Source organism: Cariama cristata, unplaced genomic scaffold, assembly GCF_000690535.1.
Source record: "Cariama cristata isolate BGI_N322 unplaced genomic scaffold, ASM69053v1 scaffold26556, whole genome shotgun sequence".
NCBI classification, from domain to species: Eukaryota; Metazoa; Chordata; class Aves; order Cariamiformes; family Cariamidae; genus Cariama; species Cariama cristata.
Genome location: NW_009624830.1, coordinates 1 through 17,369, shown reverse-complemented (window position 1 = coordinate 17,369; position 17,369 = coordinate 1). Strand labels below are relative to the sequence as shown.

The 17,369-nt window shown below is 40.8% G+C and overlaps 1 protein-coding gene across 1 annotated transcript; it reads right to left on the bottom strand.

Annotated features, from left to right (window-relative positions):
- Window positions 1-36: 36 nt before the first annotated feature.
- On the bottom strand, window positions 37-16,043 carry LOC104164094 (pumilio homolog 1-like; the record flags this gene model as incomplete). Its single annotated transcript, XM_009703321.1, has 7 exons — window positions 37-54; window positions 1,949-2,245; window positions 3,211-3,354; window positions 4,926-5,064; window positions 8,414-8,565; window positions 14,498-14,602; window positions 15,950-16,043. Coding segments are annotated over 7 exons (949 nt in total), but the record flags the coding sequence as incomplete, so codon positions are not given.
- Window positions 16,044-17,369: the final 1,326 nt, after the last annotated feature.

Below are 17,369 nucleotides of genomic sequence, written 5' to 3'. Positions count from 1 at the left end.
TCCTCTCGGAGGGGGGCGCGGGGGGGGAGCCCCTGCCAGTGTTTGAGTTAGCAACTGAAAAGAGGAAGAGAGTAAAATTGTGTGACGTCAGTAAGCTGCCTGAGACAAGTAGGTAGCTGGAGAGACGGTACAACCGCACCTATTAACAACTTCATTGCACCAGGCTGTTGTTTTCCTAAGGGTGTTGCACGTGCCCAAATGAAATCCATTAATTAAAACCATGCTGTTAATGATCAGGCAGAAATCCTTGATTTAAAACAAAAATCAGCTTGAATCCTGTCTTTGCATTTAGAGTTTTGTAGTTTTTATACCGATAGAACACATCGAGAAACACAGCCCCAAAAATCTACAAGCAGAAAGATCAAGAAGATAAAAACCTACCTAAAAGAAGTGACAGAATGAAACGACAGCGAACACGTTGGTTTTTGCACACAGATGCTTAACGCTTTGCTTCTGAACCTTCAGAAGAAGGTTTGTATACTTCAAAGCTCTTTTTCCCTAAGCATATCACTTAGTTTAACAGAAGATATTACATTGCCCTACAAGCATTGCCTCATATTTATTCTTTGGCCATTAGAGCTAAAACAAATCCAATGTGAGATTTTATCTATTCATGTTTACTTAAGAGTATGTACAGCTTCTTGTACATTTACTTGAAATCCTTGTGCTCACCTTTCATTATATTAGAACACAGCTCCTGTTTGCACCAAGCTTTATTGAGATGGAAATCAGAATTCAATTTAACACAAACTCAATTTTTTTTTTTAAGAGTTTTCTTGATAGTCAAATACAAACTCTTTAAATGCTCTGTCAACTTGAGGGGGAAAAAATGAATTTTGCATTAAAATCTTGTTTAATAAATAGTGAAATTGTGAACTGTAATGAACTAATCATTTTTCACGACTGTACACAAGTTCCAGAAGCAATAGCCTCACATTTCTATTCATTGATCCCAGGGAAAACAAGTTTGTGCGTCTTGGCATTGAGCAAACTAGTAATTGAATTCAATTAGTTAAATAAACTGAAGTGAAAGAAGCGAATGCTGTGTTTACCTGAATCCAAGACAGTTCAAATTCTCAGGCTGGTTTTAAGAAAAATATTTAGAATCACTTCTATTTAAAACTCTGATTTAATGTAGTGACAGTATGTCCCTCAGTCTTTTCTGATGGAGTAGATTCAAAAGGCCTGTTTTAACTCGCCCTTCACATTGATGAATGCAGGAAAGTTCAGGCCATAATTACTACCTCTGAGACTAAGCAGTAATTAAAACAATTGTTCTACTTCAAAAAAACAAACCTAAGGAAAAAAACCAAACCAAAACAAACAACCCATAGACATCTTCCTGGTTTGGTTTTATTCTGAAAAAAGTCTTTGTCTCCAACTGCCTAACAGACAAATCAAACCAAACCACGTACGTAACATTTCTTGCAACCATAATAACTGACTTTTTTTGGTGTATGATACAAACAATTCCCAGAATAAAGCATCGAAACCACCTCAGATCAGCTTTTTTTAAAATCTTGAAAAGTTAAGCAGCCATTATTCTGAGGTAAGGGTTAGCACATGGATGATACCACTCCCGAGCCAATTCCTGTTAGAGCAGTATCTTCACCAAGCACATGCAGGTAAAGGCAAGGAAACTCAAAGCTGTTTAAAAATTTAATCAGTAGCAACAAGGGGACGACCGATCATAACAAAACAAATTCATCACTTTGGTACTTCTAATTGTATCACCCACTAAAAGAATTTTCACCAGAAAGTACTGCAGATTTTGAATGCCTAGAAGTCCCTCAAAGAAAACTTCCATTTAACCTCAGCTGGATGAAGAGGAGGGCTCAGCCGCTCGGTGCACCAGTGCCAGCTCCAGTGGCTCACAAGCCCACCACCTGCATTTGGAGCTATCTGCTTCTCTCCTTTTCCCCATCCATGAAGAAGCTGCTGTTCTTACCCGCTGTCCCAAATCCTCCCAGCGCAGACCCCAGCGTGGCACCGAGAGAGCTGCTGCTTCCAAATCCCAGGGAAGTGTTGGCAGGCTGGGCAGAGCCCTGAGAAAAGAGCGAGCTGCTCTGGGAATTGCTGCTGAGAGAGTTGTTGCCGTAAAATGAGCTGGATGCCAGGTTGTTGGTGGGCTGCTGCTGGGGTTGGGGTTGAGGTTGCTGAGTTCCTAAAGGGCGAAATGGTCCGTTTGTCGTTCCTGCCAGGCCGCCCGCTGCACCGTTGGCCGAAGCTGCAGCAGCTGCAACCGCTGGAGAAACAGTAATGGGAAGCATAGACTGAAAAAATCCATTTTCATAGCAGCTTTGGAAGTTAAAACTTAGCAGACTCCTTTTATTTACTATAGATATTTTTCTTTCCTCTCAGGATGAAAATCTCCCTTTTGTATCAAACTCTGCATAAAGTCTCTTTACTTTATATCTGAGCTCTGCAAGTCTTGCACAGAGCCACTGAATACCAACAATGTCTAGTTATTATTACTGCTGCTTGTATTATTAGAGCTACATAGATCAAACACACAAAAATGTTGCTTTTCTCCCAAGATCTAAGATTCAAATCAATACAGCCACACACTTAGCAATATCCAGTTAAGAAACCCAAGTTTTGAAATAAGCAAAATTGCCCTTTAGTGCACAAAATGCAATCCTGTGGTGCTAAGAACATCAAAACCAAGTACTTTTGTTTTTCAGCCAGTTCCAAAGTAAAAGAAAAAGCAAAATAAACAAGAGCTACAAGGAAACAATTAAAAGGCCCATTTCATAATCTGTTACTAACACTGGCAAAGACTGCTTACACGCACAGATTCTAGCTGAAAAAAATCCTTTTAAAGCCTTGAACTCCAAAAGAACCCTAATAAAACTTGAAACAACTCATGGCAAAGGCCAGGCATGTAACATTTTACCCAAGGTGATCATTTGGGAGTTCTACACAGGCTAAACCCTTTTATTACATGGGAAACTAGATGCCAGCAGACAAATTTAAATAACTGTCATGAAATTCTGCAAAATAATAAGAGTTTATGTGATGCTACATCTCCAAGGCTGTTCTGGAGGCTCAGCCCACAGTGAGCACAGAGGATGTTCTCAACAACAATCCCCGCAATGGATCTCAGTGAGGGCAAGTGTGTCATCATTGCCAGCAGAGAGCCCAGTGGATTTTAGGGCCATTCTCTGCCAGGGATGAAACAGATTTTCACTTGATGGGACTGGGACTCACCTGCTTGAGCTGCGGAGGAGCTGATGATGACTGGAGCAGGGGCTACCAGACGGACAGGGGCCCCCAGGCCATTCCTGGCCCCTGCATTCACCACGAGAGCACCCGTTTGGTCATAGTAAGCAGCAGGAGCCAGCACTGGGTAACCTGAAGAGGCAAATTACAGGTGCACAGGTAAGGTAACAAGCAACGCAACACATAGCAGATCAGTCAGCCTCGGATAAGTACAGTGCTTGTACTTGCTAGGATTTTCAAAGGAAAATCTGAATGGAAAAAGAATAAGCAACAACAGCTCTGCTTCTCCTGCAGCAAAAGAAAAGAAGTCTGTATTAACAGTTTTATGATTTTACACTAGCAAGTCTTTCAGGCAGAGAAGACATTTCCCCCTCCCCCTGCCAAACCTACTATACTAGCATTGTCCTCAGTGTAAATTCAGTTACACAGTTAAAAAGAAGTCTTAAAATCCAAAAGCACTTTTTCCTTTCCATTATAAATACAACATGTTCATATACGTGAACACAGTGCAATTCCAACTCTCCCACTGCTTGCTGAAGTTGTTCAGTGTGTACACACATGCAAACAAGACACGGAACTTAATGTATTTTTGAAGGTATGTATCATAAAGCATTCTTTAATATATAAAAAAACCTCTTAAATCAAATATGTTGGTGATACACAAAGCAATGGACTTGCAGTAGTATACAGCTATTTAGGTACCTCGCTATATAACTCTACAAATAAAACTTTCAGGAAAAACGGAAGTGATTCTCCAAGGTGGGGTCACAAAGAGAATGTTCTCTGTGAATATTTGCTTTGCAAATACAACCCCCAAAACCCCAATAATGCAGACTTAAGGAAATCTGCAGATTGCTTGGAAACATGCATGTTACAGTTCATTTTGTAACTTAATACAGCAATATTCTTCTTAAACCATAAAAGAACCCCATGTAACAAGCACGTGACACTTCCAGTGAGGAGACCTGAGGTCAAAATAATCCTGTTCTCTTACATTTGATCAGTAGGGCATACTTGCACGTTATTCAAAAAAAATACTTACATTTGCCCTTTGCCATTACAATAATATTCTGTATAACTGAATGTCAAAAGCATTTGTATCACACAGCCTCATGGATCAGAGTTAGAATCCATACAGTAGCTCCTCTCTTGCAGAATTATAAATTAGAATAAAACCCTGCTTCCTTTTATTCGTTTTCTCTTCTCATTTTTAAGCCACTAGGTATTTGCCTGGAAGAAATCATAAAGGGGAAGCCCCTGTCCTGTTAAAGTCAAGTACCCGGCAGGGATGGAAAGACAAGGCTAATGAATAGGACTAAGATATCTCTGAGGTTTTAAAATAAAGTTCACATAAGCTAGCGTGATCCACAGAAAAATCTGAAAGCAACGTTCAATAGGAGCCATCAGTTCTTTGGAGTACACAAGCAACTAATACACCTGTACAGCAATACAGTTGATAACATTTGTTTTCATCTGTGACACAGGGACCTAAATCCTGATTTAACTTAAATGCTGCATTAGTTAGGTTCACATCTAACAGCCTCTCGAAAATGCCTTGTATACCCACAGATTAAAACCGAAAACAATAAAACCAAAATACTGCTGAATGTCAGGCAGACATGACACCATGCAGAGACACAAGATATAATTTTGTTAGATCTCCCTGGGCATTGGAGAAGTTGCAGCTCCCGAGGAACCCCTACCTGGCATCCCTGCTGCCAGCCCTTGCCCAAAGGCAAGGGCAGAATTGACGGCTGCAGCGGCCACCAGCGGATCAGTCTGCTGTCCCTGCTGGTTCTGATTTGGGGTCAAAGGACGCTGACTGGCTCCTCCACGGAGAACCTGGAGAAGACAGAGGAACATCGATCTTTTATTGTGGGACCCAGGAGCAAGCCACGATCATCAGACACATGTAAGAGCATCAGTAGCAATTTAGTTTAAGTTCTTGTACAATTAGTGTGTGACAACCCCAACCCTTTTCTCAGGGCAGAGCTGCCTTCGCCACCACAAACCTTGACACCACTATGATGGGTAAATGCAGAAGAGCCAACTTAAAGAATATATCCCCTCTCAGGCTTACTGAGCATAATCTGGCAGCACTTCACCATCTGACCTCTTTCATTTCTTGATATACCTTCAATACTCGTCCTTTGTTAGTTTGCAAGCCATCTGCCCCATCCAGATAACATCTGGTCTCTGCCACAAAAGCACCGCTGAAAGTCCACTTGAGCAGAAACCTTAAAAAGCCCCACTTAGGAGCTGGGGACTGATGACACAAGGTGACATGGGTTTTTCCAAGCTGCCAGCCCCCACAGAAAACAGCAACCCAGTGACATGACACTTACTCATTGGAAATAATGATCAAAGATCACACACCGACTTTTATATGTAGCTCTTGCGGTTTAAGCACATGTTGCTCTCAAAGGGGAAGATGGCAAACTGACCTTTCCTGCAATTACCTGTGACAGGTTTTGTTTGCAAAAGCCTTTTACTTGAAGTGGTGATGCAAGAGCCTTCACCCACTAGCGAGGTCAGCCTATTAAAAAAGCCATCTTTTGGTACTCAGCGTGCCTCCTTGCAAAAAGTAACATTGTATGTGTCGCCCGATAAAGTTATTAAAAGGAGAAAATGGGAGAGGATCCTGAGGTTAACTAATTTAGACATGCATCTCACAGTTTGCTGTCACTGTCAAAGCCTGAACGGGAACTCTTCAGCCCAGGGAGTCTCACAAGTCGCAGCTGCTTGGTAAGCACGCACTGTGCAAGGGCACTGTACAGAATATACGTGATGGATGGTGGGCTGCAGGAAGTGAAATGTTGGTGTTTTTTTTTATAAATACGCTATTAAGATGTCGTAAGCATCACAAATCAACTGTCCATAATCATCGCTCTAGGTTTCCAAAACATTTGCCTCAGCACTTCTTAGAAAAAATTTCATCCAAAAAATATACCCTGTATCCTCTTTCACGTGGAAGGTTTGCATTACAAATGATCCCCACTCATGCCTGCTTCACAGCTATAAAAGTAATGAAAAATATTATAAAGGCTACCAATGATTGATATTTTTTATTTTAATAGCCTAAGCCTTTGCAAAAGCTCTCTTAGCACACACCTTCCTCACGAGGAAAGGCTCCCAGTTTGAATGTCAAAGCCTAAATGGCTTTAACACACTCTTAATGCCATTTTACCTGTGCACACGGGTACGTGCAGGAGTTCTGCTTAACACGCTCCTGTCTGTGACCTGCCACATGGGGAGGTTTGATGATTAACTTTGTCAGGAGCAAAGTGTTCTCCTGATCACTGAATCGCTGGTGTGAAACAATCACTGTTTTTATTATCGGAAAAGGCCTTATAATACTACCCAACACTGGGTTTTGCTTTAGTTTTCAAAGCAGAACCTAATAAATTCAGTTGCCAATTGCTATCAACTATAATTGCTCTCTCAAACACACGAGGACCAGAAAGGAAGGGTTTGTGTTACTACGAGAAAGGAGTCACCTCACTTTTCAGTAGAGTAACAAACTCATTTTCTTTCCAAGCAGGAAGAACCGTGGGACAGAGGCCAATAAAACCGTATAAAGTCAATGTCAGGCAAAGACCAGCGCTTAATCAAATACTAGACAAACTAGCTGGGGTTGTGCCGGCGAGCTGGCCAGGTAACAGAAGTCCAAGTCTGGTTCTTGGCACCTGTCCTATGGGCGCTGCTGAGGTCTGAAAGGAGAAAAGTGGAGCATATCCGATCATGTGGCCAAGGGGAACAAGAACCAAAAGAAGGATGATGGGACACCTCTCGTCCTTCTAGCATTGAACTTACTCAAGTTTAGCAACCATCAGCTTAGTCTGAAAGTTTGGATTTTATTTTTTTAAAACACTGATTTAAACAGCAAGCTAACAATCTGCTCTCCCATACAACTCTGTAAAACATTTAGGATGGCTTTTCAATATAGTAAAGGAAGACAATTAGTGTTCCCTATTAATTCTTGTACCAGTCTCACAGTTTCCACCTTCTGCTCCTGCAGTTGCTAGATTTGCATTTGTGTCATCTGCATCAGACGTACAACTATGATTAAATACTAGTCCTTTAAAATGCTTATTTTACCTAACTGAAGTTAAGAAAATTAACCTAGTTCAATTCCAAGTACAGGAAAAACTAAAGAAAAAAAAAAAGAAACGAACAAGAAATTACACAGTGATTCATTACAAAGATGCATAACAATTTTCCACAGAAAAAAAACTATAGGCTACACAATCCAATATGCTGCCACCGCCAAGGGATTAAGACAGAAGAGGCGGATGGTGCAAACCCCATCAAGCACACATCATTCACAAAGTATGTAATGAAAAACTTCCCCTTATCAGCCCCCAGTGTGACCTCTTCATTGGTTTGTTTTTTTTTTCAAAAAGCAAATACCATTCAAACAACAGATACCTGTCTCAATATTAATCTCTAATACACTTCAAGGGGTAAGAGCAGATCACAGGAAAACCCTTCACTAACTTCATTAATTTTGTCTTTTTAAGGTGTCAAATTCTCCAAATTTTTGTGCAGACTAAAGCAAAATAGCTGCACAGTTTGCCTTGTAAAAATAGGAAATTCAGTGTTTTCTTTTTGCACTCATTTTCTGTCTCCAAGTTCTCACATGGATACCGAACCAATTCATTCCGCTGTTACTTTGACCCTTTTAAAGCTAGTCTTCATCAAAAAAAGCATTCTATACTGGACAGCACCCTGAAGATAAGAACACACTTACTGACACTTAGTATTTGACATGCATTATCATCAACTCCATGGCCTTCAAATTGCATGATGGGCACGAAAACAGATTGTAAGATGATGATTTCCACTCGCACATGAGCGACATGCGTTTGCTACCGCGTAGTTCAGTGTTCACAAATCAATTACTTAATATGGTTTCCAAAGCCTTAACACGCAACAGTTCACCACCACAAATGTACATGCGTTACCCTCCACGTGCGTGACGTATAAATGATGTAGCAGAATGTATAGATGTTTTTGTTTTTAATAGAGGCCAAAGGCTTTTCTCCTCACTTAAAGCTACTTATAACTGAGGGTCAGGAGCAGACATTGGGGGAAAAAAAAAAAAAAAGAAAAAAAAGAAAAAAATCAGGATTCTTCAAAGTTGCCATCTTCCCTGTAAATGATGTAACGTGCAAAGCATCCCACCCCTTACCTGTTGTTGGCCCTGCTGGGTTTGCTGAGTGGTCTGCTGATTTGCTGAATTAGTTGCAGCGGCAGCTGCAGCGGCTTGCTGCTGGAAGAGACTGGCAGGATAAACTCCCCAGGGTGTAACTCCATAGTACTGGTGAGGGACAACCGCCGGGCCTGAAACACCAAGGGAATCGGTGAGCTTCTGTAGCGCGACAAACATTACACAGCAAACGGCCACCAAAAATACCTGCTCGTCATATTTGGTTTAACAAATCCTATTTCATGGTGATCTGCTTTAAATCCTTTGCAAATACGGAGGGATTCTGGCATTTGTATTCATTTTTTAAAAGCTTACAAGGCAGACTTGAAATTTCATCTTTACTTGCTTTTACCTTATTGGATGAGGTCAAGTCCTGCTATCAGTGATCCTGTTGAAATTCCACGTTTTTACATTCCATGTTGTGCCCTAATTTTATAGTGAAGGAACAAAACTTTATCTTTAACCAAAAGAGAAGGAAACTGGTTTAAGCACAGAGATATACAAGTCTCTTCTAATCCCAGCTGACATTCACAGCTCAATAACATCTATCATTTAGCTCCCCAATAAATTAAGAAAACCTCTTTGCAGCTGGATAGTATCAATTCTCAAGTGTTTAAAATGTTATTTTTCTAGCCACTCGGTCCTGTTTTGCATTTGCAAACCACCATAAAAGAGGCTGTATGATCCTATATCTTTTCCTGTTCCCCCCTCCTCAAACTCAAGAGGCTTAAAAAAAGACAAATAATCTTGGAGAGCATCAGAAAAAGCATAACTTTTGAAGATGCATTGTGTTTTATCAAGTCTCAGAACACCACACACTTAATTCGGCAATAGCTGAATGGCAGCCTATATCCTTAAATAAATCTAGTTGGCATAACGCTGAGGAAGCGGCGAGTACTCTGCGCTGAACGGTGGAGTCCATCCCACCAAATAACATGTATGCGAATCCAATAATATTTTTTAATATGTCTGTTCGATATCTTTTGGAAAGGTCAGCAGAAAAGTAGAGGTATTTCCTTTGCTTTTCAAATACATCACCTATCCCACGGGTTCCTTCCCCACAGCAGGAGTAAATTATGGCATGCTAGCCTTTTTAAAGTAGAGTGTCACAGTCATATTTGACACTGTAGAATAAATAAGTCTTTAGTGAACTTGAACCACACACTTGTTCTTATATGGAGTAAAAATAGCTTCTATTTTAAGACAGATGGTTAGCATTTGAGTTCCAACCAAGTCATTTCAGTATTGCTGTTAGTTATGTCTTACGGTAAGCCGCTGCAAGGAGAACAAGTGTAACACACAAAGACTATGAGCGTTTGCCCCAAGAGACTTAAAAACTATTCCCCCAAAAAGGAGGGGTGACAGTAAAAAAAGGGAGATGCAAAAAGACACTGCTGAGTGTAAACCTGAGTACGACAAAGGGGTTAAAAAAAAAAAAAAATCAAGGAAGTAATCTTTCGGTTTTGTTGTTTATACAGTAACATGTTTCTCTCAAATGAACTACTACATAATGCAAAAGCAATCCACTGTGCAACAGTCTGGATCTCAGCCTGGATAAACAACTGCTCCTGCAATCAATACTGCAGACTGGGGAGATTCAGCAACACTTCAAGATACTCATTTCATATTTAATGTCAAATATTAAATTCATATTTCAAAAGTGAAATAGTTACACTCCTTTTATTATTTTGTTTTTAACCATCGTACTTCCCCCAAAATTAGGATTTTGTAGCATCATTAACACACATGCCCAGCTCTACGTACAGCAGGGAGACGTTACAAGTAGCCTGTTGTCTAATGCCAGGCACTTTAGCAATGCATGCTGCCCAGTTGGATCTGTATCTCACACTAAAGCTCTGCCACAAAATCCACTCTTGCTGGATTTACCACGTACCATCAGGCAGAGAAGGTGACTTATCTGTCCTACTCAGATTTGTCTTGGAGCAGCAACCACTTGTTTCTTACCTTCCAATCTGGAAATTCATGAGCAGTGGTAGCTAAAATGAAAAAAAAAAGCTGCAGAAAATGAATCAGTCCCACAATGGCACTGCCTATTTTGACCTAAGTAGTTACAGACACATAGCTAATCGGTGGCTTATAACCTGTTTATATTCAAGTCAATGCAGATCAGATGCTGACTGCTAGGGTGCTTCTGCACTCAACAGGAAAACAGTTGCAACTGCTCCATTTTATGCAAGTAATTAGTCTGCGTTTGCCCTTAGGCTGCTGGGAAGTTGCTGCAATACCCTCTATCTGGGCAAAATTTGGGCATCTCTCTGGGTTATTTTAATCTCAGTTCTAATTATCAAACAAGCATAGCCTAGATGGACTTTTTTTCCCATCCCTAGTTAGAGGTTGCTTGTCAGGTCTGCAAAAGCCTTAAGTGTTTAAAAGAAGAAGAAACACAAAGTGTTTGAAGTTTGCAGGCAGCTGGGCTTAAAAGAGCTGCAAGTCTGGCTCAGCTCACTTGAGCACATGGTGAGGCTCATTATTGAACAGTGTTCTCAGTGAGGGCAAGTGTGTCATCATTGCCAGACTTCTAAAAACACATAAGAGTGTCTCTTTACTTCAGGAGATATTGCATCTGCTTTTACACTTATTAAAGATATGCACACACGAGAAAATAAAAGCTATTCTACTGCCTTTGAAATCAAATATTCCCACTATTGCATCTCACACATTGGCCACAGACACCCACAAATATGCCTTTCAAGAAACACTAGCAAATCCATCTGTAAGTGTGTTCAGACCAAAATTTTTGCTTTTAATCTCAGCCTTCACACTCAAATCTCTTTAAGCAGAAGCCATACCTGCTCTCTGTAGGAACAGCCAACCCCCTCTTGCCAAGGATGAGCACTTGGTGACCACCAGGTTAAATAGCCTCAAGAACCTCACGTCTGAAAATGCAGGGCTGCAAATAGCAACTTGATCAATGACTAGTGACTTGTGAGGTGATCGCTTCAGAATCATGGGTACAGCACCTGCAGATATCCATGAAGTGGTGTCTTTTTAGGGATGGAGGTGAGAAACAATCGGACTCAAGCAGCTCTGGTGCAGCCTCGTGCAAACCCTGCCGCACAGCACCTGAGGCTGGCATGGATCCAGAAGAGGAGATGCACCCTTGCATGACACCGGGTCCAAGGCAGCTGGGAAAGAGCCAGCTGCAGGTGCTCCTCCAAACCCCGGTCCTAGGCGGGATGTGCATGCATCCATACCTGTCTCCAGCTCTGAACTGGCTCTGCATGGGACACAGGTCAGCACCAAGCGAATGAGGCTTCTAAGAAACCCAATGCCTGAGAAGCACAGTGCAGACGCATCCAAACCGACTCTACCTTCAGTCTAGGAGCACTGTGTTTTTCCTCTATGTAGATTATTCCAGCATCCACTTCTCTACAAAGAGCAGAAACACTTTTCTACCTGTAACACACCACCTCAGAGGGAATCGACATTTCCTGACTTGTCTTATAAAAGGCAAGTTTTCTTTTTTTTTTTTTTTTTGAGTGACACCTTTCTCCAATGATAGAAGGCAATTACACAACACTTTTTAAAGACAGCAGTATCTTCCCCATGGTTTAAATTCACAAGTGATATTTTCTTTAGTCTAGGAAGCCCTTCCCTCTGCATTTAAATTTGTTCTTTAAAATGCTACTATTGTTGGGAAGAAAAAGCATATTATCACAAGGCTGACAGCCTTACAATCATGAAAAAGCTGCCATAATGGCAGAATCTTAATTGACAGAATTATCTCCGCCATAAAACATGTAAAAGTTTCCCCTTTGCTCTAAAAGTAACTGTGAGCTATAAACTACCAACAACTCTAAACTCATTTCTTCCATCTCATAAAGTTCTCCAAGTCCTCCCAATTTAACACTCCCAGACGCACCAGGGAGGCCTTCTGCCTTTAGATGTTTAGAGTTACATATAAATTGTCCCACGCCCTTCAGTGCTGCACTCAGTCATTACAGAGAAAAGGCTTTCAAAACCACTCAAGTCTAGACAGAGAAAGATGCTTTTCCTAAAGCAAACATCAACCACAAGTTTGTTATATTGCCATTTCTAGCTGTTAGGGTCCAAAGCCCAATGACGTGGATGAAGGAACTTGTATTTCTTAGTGGTGCAACACTACAAATACATTGCAGCGCACTATACATTCTTTCATTTTGTTTTCAAGAGTCATAAAGTTTAAAAATTGTTCAAGTAGAGAACCTGATGCCAAATTTTGGGATGCTTTAAGTATCCTGGGGTATGTTATTTCCTAGTTCAAATTTATAAGGCCCCAATCAGATATTCAGGCAGCTGCGGCTTCAATATTGCTGAGAAAAAGAAGAAAGAAAAAAAAGAAGTTGTCACAAACATGCTTGCTGTTTCCTAGAAATCCAGCAGCAGTTACATGTGGTCTTTCTATGAAATCTAGATGCTGACCTCCTGCTCTGCTGAACTTCAGGGTGTTACTGAAGAATGAGCACTAGCTAAGCACTGACGTGATGCAAAAAGGCCAACCCAAATCCTATTTTTATAGTATTTATTTACAAAGCACCTCCTCTGACTTTAACTGGAATTGTTAGCGTTCCAGTACCTCTTCCCTGCTACGTCCTGACAGAAGCTTCCTACTTGTACTTGCCACCAAGAGTTCAGGTAATTCATTCACTACCAGCATTCATCAACACATGATAGTTTATCAACTCCTGGACTATTAGAAATATCCTTGTACTCTAGCTCTTGGCTTTCTTCCATTTAATCACAGCATCATTTGTTTGCCAACAGCACGCTGTTACCTAAACTTAATCTTGCATTGTTGTTATGCAATCAGCATACAAAATTCACAGCAGTCAAAAAGTCCAAAGCCCATATCTTCAAATTATAATCTTGATTCTTTTACATACATCCATATGATCCATTAAAAATGCCATTCAACTGGGTAACAGTTGCTGAAATCCTATTTCCAAGCTTGACCTGATACTGGCCTCAAAGCTTAAAAGCTAAGCAGTGGTTATGCAAGAGCTGTTAAACATGCCAAAAAGTCACGTACCAAACCACAACACCATTTGGCAGAGCACTACATTCACATACAACCAATGTTTTATGCTTTTGATTTGGTACAAGCTATTCCACAGTGGAAGAGATTTGTAGTGAGTATACAAGTTGTAAACGGAGTGTGGCAACAATGTGCAAGTTCCACTAAAAATCACCTCCACTCCAAACAAAGAAGTTTTTATTTGAAGTGTAGAAGGTTTCCTCTCCCGATGGCTCAAGGAAAGCAAAGCATGGTTATAAAAATGTTCTTCTGAGAGTACATTCTTTCTTTCTCCTCAATGCTTAGGCAAGAACTTTATGGCATACACAGCAAAAGTTCAACGTACAATGTGTTCTTCACACTGCCTGATAAGCTGTTTTACCGAGCTGTCATCTCAAGATAAAACAATTTTGGCTATGACAGTTGGAAAGAATTTGGAAACTGATACATGAACGTTTGGGAGAAAGATCTTGTATGAAGACAAAAGCCACCATCTTTGCCTGCCATCTGGAAAACTGCATATTCATAGTATAAGCCTCACAGCAGATACGGGATGTTTTTACCTAAAGAACCTAAAAAAACATAAGTTCTTAACAGACTCTTGCAAAAGGAAAAGCTCTCATTTGCAGGACGCACTACAGTAAATCAAGCTAAACAGCAATGACATACAACTTTCCTGGCAGGAAAACACATCCTCCATCTTTCTAGATTTTAATAAGTGTATTTTCAAAGGTATCTCTCACTACTGTCAGTTACCAAAACACCCCAAACATGTAGCAACATTTATGTCTGCAAGTGTTTCATTTCAGATTTCCTCTGGTTGTTTACCCTCAACAGATAGAGAGCCCATAGCAAGTGTTATACAAGAATTATCACATTTAACGTACAGAAAATAGGGTTTCCGAGACAAATTCTGTTTCAATTCACTGATATACAATTATGTCTCCACAGAAATTACAACGTACTAATATTTAATTTTCACAATCACAGACTCAAGAGCAGTTTTGGTACAGAAAATGGTTGCTAATGCACGGACAACTGAAGTATCTCACCTAATGTCGCAGCCGCTGCAAGTCCGGCTGCGTACGGATCTGTTCCCGGTGGAGCAGCGCTGATGATGTACGGATTGGGGACAAAGGCAGCAGGCGCTAAACCTGCTGAAAACATACCTGTCAGTAAAAACAAACTTAACTAGGACTGAAGCCCTACCAAAACACTTCTGGCTACCTGGTTGGTCAACACAAAAGCTCAGGTTCCTTTAGTATTTTCAAGCTTTTTACAGGTTGCTTTCTATAGGGAGGGAGCAACCACTGCATTTCCCAGAGTCTTAATAGAACAATCTTCAGAGGATATAATTTACATATAAGAAACCTAATTCCAAGGATGCAATGCCCCAAAAGGAAAGTTGAAGTGGTAAAATAGTCTATAGACAGCATCCATACTTGCTCAGGTATCTCTCCAGCACAGACACACCCGTACTGTTTAGGTGACTATTAACACCAGCTAGATATTACCATTATCTAATTGCTCGTTACTATTTTGTATTTTCTATAGTAAGTTGATCAAGAACCAGTATCTACCCTACTTTCTGAGTTCCATGCTCATTACACAATACCAGTACTTCCATTAACTAGTTTGGAAGGAGCTCAGGAGTGCACAGGCAACATGGCAGGGCACTATCACTGCCGTGTAGGCATTACCTTCCTCTGCAAGGAAACAGTTTAATCATTAGAGAAATTACAGGTGGGTGGAAGAGGGGTGTGGAGGGGAGGTGAAGGTGAAAGGGGTAAGTTAAAAAGCTAAATAATTTTAATTCAGCTCTATCCCTGAGCTCCCATAGGCACAAAAGTGCACTGCACAGGGCTGGGAGAGTCCCAACAGATTTGTATCAGGCTTTCGGGTAGGAAAAACTACCACTTAAATTGCTTATTGCACTAAAAACATTTAACCCTAAGATAGTTTAATCATCCATGAGCAGCCCTTCCACAGTTCTCCAGTTTTTCTATGCACAGGATTAAGTGCTTCCTTCCCAGTTAATCTATACTGTTTTAATAATATGAATCATGTGTTCGCATAAATGACAACTTTAACTTCCAGTCAGACCCTAGGCAGCTGAATCACAGGAAGCACATTCAGGTGTATACGGAATTGTGCATTTTTCCCCTCACTTCACTGTGCCACTTACCTCAATTCATGCCTCACTCGGAGCAAGCAATTACTTCAAAACGCTCTCATTACTGAACAGCACTCTCAGCAAGGGTAAGAGTGTCATTCCTGCCAGACATGAATGCTCTAGAGCTTCTGAAGTGTGCAAGAGATACCTCCAGAATTTTTCAAGTAAATCTTCAAACAATATACTTCTGCGTGCATGTCGACTACCAGTTGCAAAAACACACGTAGGATTCTCTAAAATCTATCAATCCTTTTTCCCTAGTATTTTCCCAATGTATTCTGAGGATTAACCAAAGTCCAGCAAAATGTAATGTATTAAATGCAAGACTTACCTATGTGAGGCTGATGGGCAGCTGCCAACGCGTACTGCTGCTGCTGCGCTGCTGTGAGCTGCTGAACAGCAAGGGCATTCGGTCTTTGGAACAACTAAAGGGACAAAAGCACAAATACGGTCCTTTATACACGCACAAAAAGTATTCTCTTACTTCCTTTTAAATCAATGCCTTTACACTGGATTTATTTTCACAATTACAGACACTCCTCTTTAAAGGGAAACATTTCAAAAGGAATTGAAAAAAAAAAAACAAACCACTTGGAAATCAAGTGCCCATGATAATCCACATTACAAAAAAAAAAATAAATATCTAAACCACAGACAGGGTTTTCTCTGCTACTCTCCGCACAATGCCTGAAAGCCATTTTTTCCCCACCTCCTCCTCAAACACACAACCCTTAACTGTAGCCTGTGGATCCCTAGTAGCTACCCCGAGCGCTTCTAGATCTTGAACCACACTGAGTACAGTGAAATCACAGTTACACCTGTGGACAACCCCTGCAGCTCTCGCAGATGGTCTGAAGCGGCAAGTGGGACAGCAGATGGGCTGCAGAACAAGGTATGGGAGAGAGGATACCTTTGAGATGGCTTCAGAGCCACCTGAAGAGCCATCGGATGGGATGCCAAGCCTCAGGAGCTCACAAAGCCCTGGACAAAATGGGTCCTTTACCTGTCAGCCTTCCATCTCTAGCATCTCCTACTGAATCCAGGCAAGAAGTGCAAATTCTTCTTCAACTACAGACAGAAAACAGACTCCGGGACTTTTTGGTTAAGTCATCCAAAGCACATACAAGTTTGCCCGCTTACAGCTCACTACAATCTTAGGGAGTAATGGGCAATGTTATTGAGAACGGCCATTCTCAACGTGGAATTTCCAAAAAAAAAAAAAAAAAAAAAAAAGAGGTTTACATTAGGCTTTAAAGTATTTTTGCTTAGGGTTTTGTTTATTTTATTTTTTTTCGATTCATCCAGGTCCTTGCTAAGCTTACTTCCCCAGCTTCCTACGTCAGAGTAGATGCCTCCACCTAAGTGAAACACTCCCTGAATCAACCCATTAGCACACCATGGCTCAGCTCTAATTAGAACATTTCGGGATACGCAAGCTGAATAGCCACTCTGAAACTATCCCGAAGCAATGTTCATCCCCACTTACTTCCAAAACTGATCATTTCTGAGGTGTGAATGACTTCACAAACTGCTGTGATAAATTTTCCCTCTCCACTTGGAAAAAAAAATAGGCCTAAATGCCATATAATTTTCTCACCTATTATCTCTGCCCTCCTTTCAGACAAGACAAGTGAGCTACTTCAGCTGTCAGAAGCAGCAATAATAATTTTGCCTGAATTTTTGGGAGAAACTTGCAACTATCAGGAAGCACCACGGAATCATTTAGAAAATTAGGGGTTTTTTTAAATAGG